The 9,757-nt window shown below is 39.1% G+C and overlaps 1 protein-coding gene across 1 annotated transcript; it reads left to right on the top strand.

The window, feature by feature from the left end:
* Positions 1–7,753: 7,753 nt before the first annotated feature.
* Positions 7,754–9,423, top strand: LOC145009846 (putative L-ascorbate peroxidase 3, peroxisomal). Its single transcript, XM_078968478.1, has 5 exons — positions 7,754–7,945; positions 8,737–8,901; positions 8,971–9,095; positions 9,204–9,253; positions 9,349–9,423. Exons 2-5 carry the CDS (start codon positions 8,771–8,773, stop codon positions 9,421–9,423), a joined length of 381 nt encoding a protein of 126 aa, XP_078824604.1. The 5' UTR covers positions 7,754–7,945; positions 8,737–8,770.
* The last annotated feature ends 334 nt before the right edge of the window (positions 9,424–9,757 follow it).

The following is a 9,757-nucleotide window of genomic DNA, read 5'->3' as shown; positions in this document are numbered from 1 at the left end:
CTCCACCGAACTATGACAAACATTGAGTCACCCTTTGCTACCTTTGCTCAGAACCATTTAGTGTGCCGGTAAACCACACACGCTCCACTAACATCTTCGCAAGGGCACAAAGTGTAATTTCATGGAATTGCATCAATTCACTTTTGCCTAAGTAACTAAGATTGGGAATTTGAAAAACATTTAGTTACTTTGTATTTCATTATACTTATAATGGAAGGTTTCGTCCTATCCTACCCGTTCGGCTAACGACCCTCCACTAGTCAAGAGTGCGGTGGTAAGAGTGGATACCCATTCAATCGCCATTTTATAGGCAATTTCCTTAAACACCCCTTATAGACCAGCTTCGTGAATGAGGCCTACTAACGGTAAGACTGACTTTTACTCATACATATATATAATGTTAGACTTTTAATGTTATATATAGTATAGGGTGTATTTTATACTTTTAAAATACTATATGGTTAACTTTAACAATTACACTTTTAATTCAATTAAAAGGTTAACCTAAACCTTTATGGATTTATTAAATCTCTATTAATTATATTCCTTAATTAATTAATAAAACAATAAGGGTGTGATTTGAACTTTTCAAAACTTTACTAGGGTTTTAGAATTTAACATTTCTAATTAAACTTTTAATCAACTTTTAAATTCCAAAACTTGAGGGCAAATTTTGAAACCTTTTTCAAAACATTAGGGTTTTAACTATTTAAATTTCAAAAATCCAAAACCTTTGGGTTCAAATTTAAACTATAAAACCTAAAGGGGAAAATATGAAACTTTTCATAACTACAAGGATCAAATAACAAATAATCTAAACTAACGTTTAGTTACATAATTATGCATATTTGATTTGTTTAATGATTTCTTGCAAAACAATTTATCAATTTACTCAAAATAATTAATCAATTATCTTATAAGGAAACAATTATCATATAAATCGATAATTATCTTTAATTAGATCAAGAATATAGTCATATATATCATAAAATCGGATTTATATTGATCTAACATGATAAGGTAACTATCCATATGCAAAAACAGCAAGAAATCCCGAGATAAGCATTATCTGACGAGTTGACTCGTCGAGTCAGGCATGGACTCGTTGAGTCTGCATGGACTCGACGAGTTCAGCCATGGACTCGGCGAGTCCAGCCTCCACAATCCAAAAAATCGAAATTTTCAGTTATACAATGCATCAATACAATTGAAACCAAGCTAGGCTCTGATACCACTGATGGGTTTTGGTCATAAGACATCCTATGTGCTCATACAAACCCTAATGCTTGGATCTAGGTTTCTCTATTGTACATGCTTTGAATCCAAGACTATAAACCCTAATTCTAGCATTCAAATAATCATATTAACATGAGAATAGGTTTATAATGTTACCTTGATTGTTATGTAGCAATAACAATCACAAATCTCCTTGAATTGACTTTGGAAGGCTTAGAGTCACAAGTGTCACTCCTCTAATGGTTCACAAACACCATAAGCAAATGGAGAAGGTATAAAGAGAGAGGTGAGAGGTTAGAATTCGTATCTAGGACCTCTTGGGAAGGGATACACGAATTCATGACCCTAGGGGTGTTTATATAGGTGTAGAGATAGGGTTTCAGTCATTATCCTTATCTAGTTGATTATCCATTAAGGAACCAATAAGATAATCCTTGAATCCTTATCATACTCGAATTCTAAGGCTTTCCAACCTTAAATTCGTCCACCATATAAATAAGATAATCCTTACCTTATTTTGTAACTATCACATAATTACAAATCAGCCCCTCTAGTTTAATTAATTACATTTGATCACAAAACTAATTCTTAATTAATTATTGACCAATATTAATTAAACAAATATGATTTCTCCTTTAATATATTATTCTTATAACATATTAATAAATCATATTATCCTCTCTCTCTTTATTCATTTCTCCAATCAAGTTGCTTTGGTGAAGGCAACCCAAAAGGACCATGCACCATCGGGTCAAGTACATACCAAAATAGTTATGGACTTAGACACTAATCCAACATTTAGATCTGAAGAGAGAGTATTGGTGGCCCTATATGAAGAGAGATGTCGCGTGGTTTGTTGAGAAGTGCTTGACCTGTCGTAGGGTTATGGCCGAACACCAGATGCTGCATGGTAAGTTGCAGCCGTTGGAGGTTCCCGAATGGAAGTGGGAACAGATTACCATGGATTTTATCACCAAATTTCCAAGGAATGATAGGGGAGTCGATGCAATTTGGGTGATTGTGGACAGGTTGACAAAGAGCGCCCACTTCCTTGCTATCAGCGAGAACTCTTCCACAGAGAAGTTGGCCGAGGTGTATGTGAGGGAGGTGGTATCGCGACATGGGGTGCCGATCTCGATTGCCTCAGACCAAGATGTGCGTTTCACTTCCAGATTATGGAAGAAATTTCATGAGGAATTGGGTACTAGGTTGCATTTTAGTACCGCATACCACCCCCAGACTGACGGACAGAGCGAGCGGACGATTCAGACGTTCGAGGATATGCTCCAGGAATATGTGTTGGATTTCGGTGGTAGTTGGGACACGTATTTTCCCTTGGCAGAGTTTTCTTACAACAACAGCCATCATTCGAGCATTGACATGCCGCCCTGTGAGCTGTTGTATAGGAGGAGGTGTCGGACCCCTATCAGCTGGGGAAAAGTAGGGCAGCACGTGATGGGTAGTACCGTGATCGTGCTTCAGATGACAGAGCAGATCCAGCAGGTCAGACAGAGGTTGTTGACCACTCAGAGTCGTCAGAAGAGTTATGCGGACAAACGCCGGTCCAAGCTTGAGTTTCAGGTCGGTGACTTTGTACTCCTGAAGGTCTCTCCTTGGAAAGGAGTGATTCGATTCAGGAAGAGGGGCAAGTTGGGGCCCTCAATATATTGGTCCCTTCAGGGTGGTCGCGAGGGTAGGCAGGGTAGCTTATCGTTTGGAGTTGCCTGCAGAGTTGGGTCAGATTCAAAACACTTTCCACGTGTCGCAATTGCGGAAGTGCTTAGCCGACGAGTCAGCAGTAGTGCCACTAGAGGATATTCAGGTGGATGCGAGCCTGAATTATGCTGAGAGACCAGTGGCGATCAGAGATTGAAAGATTAAGGTCCTAAGGAATAAAGAGGTGCCACTGGTGCAAGTCCAGTGTCAGCATCGGAAAGGGTCAGAGTTAACTTGGGAGCCGGAGCGTGAGATGCATGAGCAGCATCCGGAGTTATTTGCGGAGTGAGACTTTGAGAGCGAAGTCTAATTCTAGTGGGGGAGAATTGTAACACCCCGTATTCCTAGGTATTATTTTTATTCTTTTATTTTTGGGTGATGGTGTGGGACTTGGCGAGTTGGAGTCTAAACTCGCCGAGTAGGATCGCGGTTTTGTGCATGAGTTCGCGTCTGGACTCGGCGAGTCCACGCTGTTTAATGAAACCCTAATTTCCAGGGTTTGAGACCTATTTAAAGGGGCTTATGGCCATCATTTGCGGCCACCAACCCCACAAAGAAACCCTAAAGAGCTTGAGCGTTTTGGGAGAGAGAAGAGGCCATTGTTGACTTTTGAAGCTTGGTTTGGCAAGGCAAAGGAGATTTTAGCTAAGAGGAGGAAAGGGAGGTGGACATCCTTCGATTTTGGATCTCAGAGCATCATTTTGGAGGTATATTTTGGCTTCCTTTTCTGTTGTTATGATGAACATGGGGGTTTAGGGTTTCTTGACCCCTTTGTTGGTTAGATTTGATGTCCATTTCGTCCCTATTTATGATGAAGCTTGAGATGGGATCCATAGAGGCCCAGAGAAGCTTTATTCCTTAAGCTTTATGAGGATTTATGGGAGTTTTGACCTAGAGTTATGAGATATGGGGCTAAAACCTCATTTAGGAGCAAATAGTTGTTGTTTGAGCACCAAGGTTTGGACTTTACGTGATTATCATGCTTGGGGAGGCCCGATCTATGATTGTATGGAACAAATCTAACCTCAGAAGTGAGTTTGAGTTTATGCATGACATGGACTCGCCGAGTCTGAAGAATAGACTCGGCGAGTAGCATGAAGTTTGCCCGTAACCACTCAACGAGTGGTCTTGCCGAGTTGAAGGGACGACTCAGTGAGTCAGGGAGAGTCAGGGGGGACTGAGTTAAGCTGGAACTCACTGAGTTGTTCTTGAGACTCGGCGAGTTGAGTCGTGGTGGCCCCGCGATTTATGCCAGGTGAAACTCGTCTAGTCAGAGAAGCACTCAGCGTGTCAAGAGAGGATCCAAGGGAGTCAGTGGACACGTATAGACTCGCCGAGTCGCCCTACTACACTCGCTGAGTCCGGTCAAAGTTGACCGTTGACCTTTAGGGTTGAGTTCACTATTTATGAGTATATTACTTTGTGTGATTAGGCGGAGGCTAGATCACATTTATTCCGAGACAGATATTTACTGAGATACGCGAGGTGAGTCTTCTCACTATACTTTACCTTGAGTAGGTAAATAGAGTTATGTGATACAGTGTTTTATATATATTGTTGTTGTACTGCATTCTTCTATGTGATTTATGCTGTGCATGTTTGCAGAGTTAGAACCTGAAGGTTCACAGAGTTTAGTTGCACGAACCCACATAGTTATAGCCTCGAGTGGCTAATATGTGTTATATGTGGTATTTTGGGGAACTCACTAAGCTTTGTGCTTACAGTGTTTTGTGTTATGTGTTTCAGGTACTAGTAAGGATCGCGGGAAGGCGCCGGCTTGATCAGTACACACACGAGATTTTTATGCTATGAGATCTTGGGATTGTTATATGTTATAAATTGAGTTTCAAACAATGTTGTTTTTATGATTTACAAATGAATTATGCTTTTATAAATGCGAAAATTTGTTTTGGAAATTTTTGCTGTTACAAAAAGCCACTGTATTGATTGAGAACTGAAGAGGCTCGACGAGTCACATGGGTGTACTCGGCGAGTTGTATGAATATGAGCATGGACTCGACGAGTTTGAAGAACAACTCGACGAGTCTGTTAAAGATGGCCTTGAACCCGACGAGTCTGTTCTTGGACTCGACGAGTTTGGTGGTAGAACCCCAACCTCTTCTGGTTAAGTCTTGAATCGGTGAGTCGAGAGGTGACCCTGTGAGTTGAGCAGGATGGACTCGGAGATCTTTGGACTCGAAAAGTCTCGGGGTGACTCGGCGAGTTGGGTCGTGTTATAAGAGTTTCGGAGTATAAGTACTTGACGAGTCATTGGGTTGACTCGGCGAGTAGAGTCAGTCAGGAAGTTGGCTTTGTCCTGGACTTTGATTTTGACCTTTAAGGGTGTTATGGTGAATTTTTTATTTATGTCAATGGTCCACTGATGGTATTGGGTGTTGGAGTTTGGAGCAATGCTTCGGGAGAGTGCCTTCGCGGTTCGGTTCTTCGTTTCAGGTGAGTTATCCTCACTGTACTCAACGGTCTTAGGCATCAAGGCCAGCCCTTTTATTGTTTTCTATAGCTTGTTATGTACGTGATTATATGCTTGCTAGTACCCTGGCAGATAGGGAAGTAATATGATGTTATGCTCTGTTAGCTTAGTATCCTGGAGGATAGGATAGTTGAGTATTGGCAAGTTCTGTTGGATCAGAACCCTGGTAGTTGGGTAGTTTTTATGTTTATAGACCTGTAGTTGGTCTTGTCTTATGCACGCTGGTAGGAGATTACCTGTGATTTATGCATGTAGAGTAGTAGCAGAGGGTATTCCATCTCGGTAGGATGATAAGTCCCTAGCATGTGGATTTTGTAGAGTGGTATGAGGTTGCCTGTTATGTGTTCATGCTTGCTAATGTAGCGGCATTCCAACCCGATGGTTGTGGGCCAAGAGTATTCCATCCCGGTAGGATGATTGGACTCGTATTATGTTGTCATTCCAACCCGATGGTTGAGGGGCCTGGGGTATTCCATCCTGCGGGATGAATGGGCCCATAGTAATAGTAGTAGTTTGTATGCATAGGAAGTGGGGCATTCCAACCTGATGGTTGTGATCCAGGAGTATTCCATCCCGGTAGGATGATTGGATTCATAGTATATTGGCATTCCAACACGATGGTTGAGGGGCCTGGGGTATTCCATCTGGCAGGATGATTGGACCCATAGTAGTTATTGATGTAGGTATAGGTGTATCAGCATTCCAACCCGATGGTTGTGGGCCGAGAGTATTCCATCCGGGTAGGATGGTTGGACTCACAATATGATGGCATTCCGACCCAATGGTTGAGGGGCCTGGGGTATTCCAACCGGAAGGTTGATTGGACCCATAGTATGTTGTTCTTTGTTGTATGAGTATGTTTATGTGTGTATGGGTACTTTGGGGGAACTCACTAAGCTTTCGGGCTTACAGTGTTGGTTTATTGTTTTAGGTATTTCAGGAGATCGTGGCAAGACGAAGACGTGATCGTACCGCTCCTCATGTTTTATGTTTTTATGATATGATTCTGGGAATACTCTGATGTTTAAACTATTTTGAAAACGAGTTGTATTAACTTAATGGTTTTTGGATGAAACAAAATGTTTTAAATTGGTTGAAATTTTTAGACATTACAAACCCCTTCGTTTCTTTGCACCCACCCTTGAATGTTCTATACTTCCAAACCTTTGATCAATTAATCTCTAGGTTAGGTTCTCATATGGGTTTAATCAAGATTACATGTTATGCATTTGGAAATCTTAAAGCTAATGATTTGATTCTAAATTATTTCCCAACTTTAAGTAGAGGGAGAATGAGAGTCAAAGAGTGACTAAGAAGCAGAGAAAGAGAGAGAGAGAGAGAGAGAGAGAGAGAGTAGGTGTGCAAACGAGCAAAGCTACTCGTGAGCTACTCGGGATCAGATCGTTAAAAGCTCGACTTAAAATCGATATTAAACGAGTCTGAGTCGAGCTCGAGCTTAATATTAAGCTTGTTTATTAAACGAGCTCGAGCTCGAGCCTATGTTAATAAGCTTGATTAGGCTCGCGAGCTTAAATGAGCCTTTATATAATATAATTTATTATTATTTATATATATTAAAATAAAAACATATTAGGAGAATTATGGATTTAGAGTATTAGTAAACGAGCTTCTTAACGAGATCGATCTGAACTTAAGCTTATTTAGGCACATCAGTTAAAAAACGAGTCGAGCACGAGCCAATGTTGTATAATTCTGTACGAGCTCGAGCCAAACTCAGTACAAGAAAGCTTGAATCGAGCCGAGCTCGAACTCGAGCCTCATATAACTTAAATGAGCCCGAACCGAGGCTGGCTAGGATCGGGCTCGGCTCGGCATGTTTGCACCCCTAAGAGAGAGAGAGAGAGAGAGAGAGAGAGAGAGAGAGAGAGAGAGAGAGAGAGAGAGAGAGAGAGAGAGAGAGAGAGAGTACGGTGGGGTGACCTATTTTTTTTTAAATATTCATATAATACAAAAATGTGAAAGATAAATTAAATGGAAAAAAATCATATTAAAATTTTGAGGATTAAAACCATCAAAGTTTCAAATTTTGAACCATGAATGCAGTTTTTACAAATGGGCAAATTTTGTAATTCCATAAAATAAAAAACAATAATAAAGTGGGTTAAGTAGGGAATTAAGGAAATAAACCGTATAGGGCTCTTTTGGGCGGGAAGAAAGCCATGCAACGGTACAGGGATGTCGCGTTAATCCGTTAAAGTCGGCCGTAGGTGTGTGCGCTTTTATAAAAAAAATAAAAATAAAAATAAAAAACCATGGGAATTTCTGTTGCGCTATTTTTTTTATCACCAAAACTCCAAGGATTTCATCAAAGAGTAGTCAAAGCGACAAATCAATGAAATAGGGGCATCATGGTCCTTCGACGTTCTCGCCCTAGAAATTCAGAATCCTAATTCAATGATCGAGAAAGGAACCATTTTGCAGATTTTGATCCAGAATGCTTTGATTGGTTACACAGATTGAATTAAGGCATTGAAATTAGAGGTATGGTTCCTTAAATTAATGATTTTATGAATTAAGTTAGGTTTTGTACTCAGCCCGTGTATATGGAGAAATTCATATATCTTCAGGCTAGTTACCGAAATTAACAACAGATATAATTAATTAAAACTAGTGGTAATTTCATTGGATACCGAAATTAACAACAGATATACTTAGGGCTTTCAGTTAGAAGCTAGGTAGGACATGTAGATTACTTGAGTTGAATCATGGGTCTTATCACCGGTTGAACCTGCCTTCGCCTTAGGCAAAATCAAAATCGGATATTTTGCAATGAATTCATGCAAGGTCATAGCAATTGAGTGTTGGGTAAATCTTAAAATCTGGAAAATTAGTTATGCAATTATTATAGGCTATGATCAATGTTGTTGTACCTCATCAAGTAGGATATTAGAAGCTTGAAATCACAATATATAACTTGTTCCTCACCATCTTGAAGGAAAGCTAGACATCTCTTTTTTGGTCATTTTAATGTGTAAGATTATATAAATGATTAAAGATAAAGTTTTATATGTAAGTAAACAAATAGGCCAAAATATAAGCATGTCTTTTCGATTCATTTTTCATATATTAGGAGTTTTTGCTAAAACAACACTCCAAAAAGTATGTATCAGCTTACACCGTTTTGCTACCGCAAAAGCTATAATATGAACATTTTTTCTCAAATTATGTTTTTCTACTATATATAAGCTAATTAATAAGCACTTTTAAAGTGGTTTTTGTGCATGGCAAGTTGTTTACCAAACCCTAACCCAATTTAATTTGCATAAACACAGACACACGAGTCGTTCGTTCTTCATTCTCTCCCAAATGAACCACCATTCATTAATGGAAATGCCCGTTGTTGATGCCGTGTACAGTGCAGAAATTCGAAAAGCTCGTCGAGACTTACATCATCTGATCTCTAGCAAAAGTTGTGCCCCGATCATGCTCCGTTTAGCGTAAGATCCTTCTTGTTTATCTATAACATATTGTGATGATCAAATTGAAAATGATATGATTGTACGTAGATTTCATGATGCTGCAACTTATTGCAAGGAGACGCAGACGGGAGGTCCAAATGGCTCCATTAGGAAGCCGGAAGAGTTTGAACAAAGCGTTAACAAAGGACTGAAAACTGCCATTGACTTTTGCGGTAAACTGCTTGTGTTGTTCTGTATTGTCGCAACATTCTTATTTACATAGTTAACTTTCCTTCACAAAAGTAATATAATAAGTTTATTGATGGTACATTACATTGCAGAACAAATAAAGTTAAAGCATCCAATAATTTCATATGCTGACATTTATCAGGTTATTTCAATCATATTTAGCACAGAGACTAATGCTTTTTGGTTCTTTTAAATTTATATTATGTACTTATCGATAAGCAAGCGGTCTATTGGCAGCTTGCGGGTGTCGTTGCTGTTGAGGTCGCCGGTGGTCCTACCATTGAATTTATTCCTGGTAGAAAGGTACTTTGATTTTCCATGTAATTGATATTAGCTTTTTGTTCACATGTCTTATCTTCGGAATATAATTTTACACCTTGGAATATATATATATATATATATATATATATATATATATATATATATATATATATATATATATATATATATAATACACTTTACAGTCTCACCTAAGCTTAGGTACTAAACTTCTAAAATATATCATTCTCCATAACATTGCTAAATATATCGTTTTAACTTGCTAAATATACCCGGTTTGGTTTCACTTGGTAAATATATCATCCTCCATAACATTTCTTTCTTTCATTATCGTTTTACCATTTCTGTTTTCTTTCCTCCATTATCG

This window comes from Lactuca saligna, chromosome 8 (assembly GCF_052625555.1).
Source record: "Lactuca saligna cultivar CGN05327 chromosome 8, ASM5262555v1, whole genome shotgun sequence".
Taxonomy (NCBI): Eukaryota; Viridiplantae; Streptophyta; class Magnoliopsida; order Asterales; family Asteraceae; genus Lactuca; species Lactuca saligna.
The sequence above is the reverse complement of the archived record's forward strand: the minus strand, read 5'-3'. Positions and strand labels throughout refer to the sequence as shown.

Excerpts from the sequence above, each read along its gene's own strand:
- LOC145009846 (XM_078968478.1), top strand. The coding sequence starts at position 8,771 with ATGAACCACCATTCATTAATGGAAATGCCCGTTGTTGATGCCGTGTAC. Across the intron at positions 8,902-8,970 it reads CCGATCATGCTCCGTTTAGC|ATTTCATGATGCTGCAACTT; the intron begins GTAAGATCCTTC and ends GATTGTACGTAG. Across the intron at positions 9,254-9,348 it reads CATATGCTGACATTTATCAG|CTTGCGGGTGTCGTTGCTGT; the intron begins GTTATTTCAATC and ends GTCTATTGGCAG.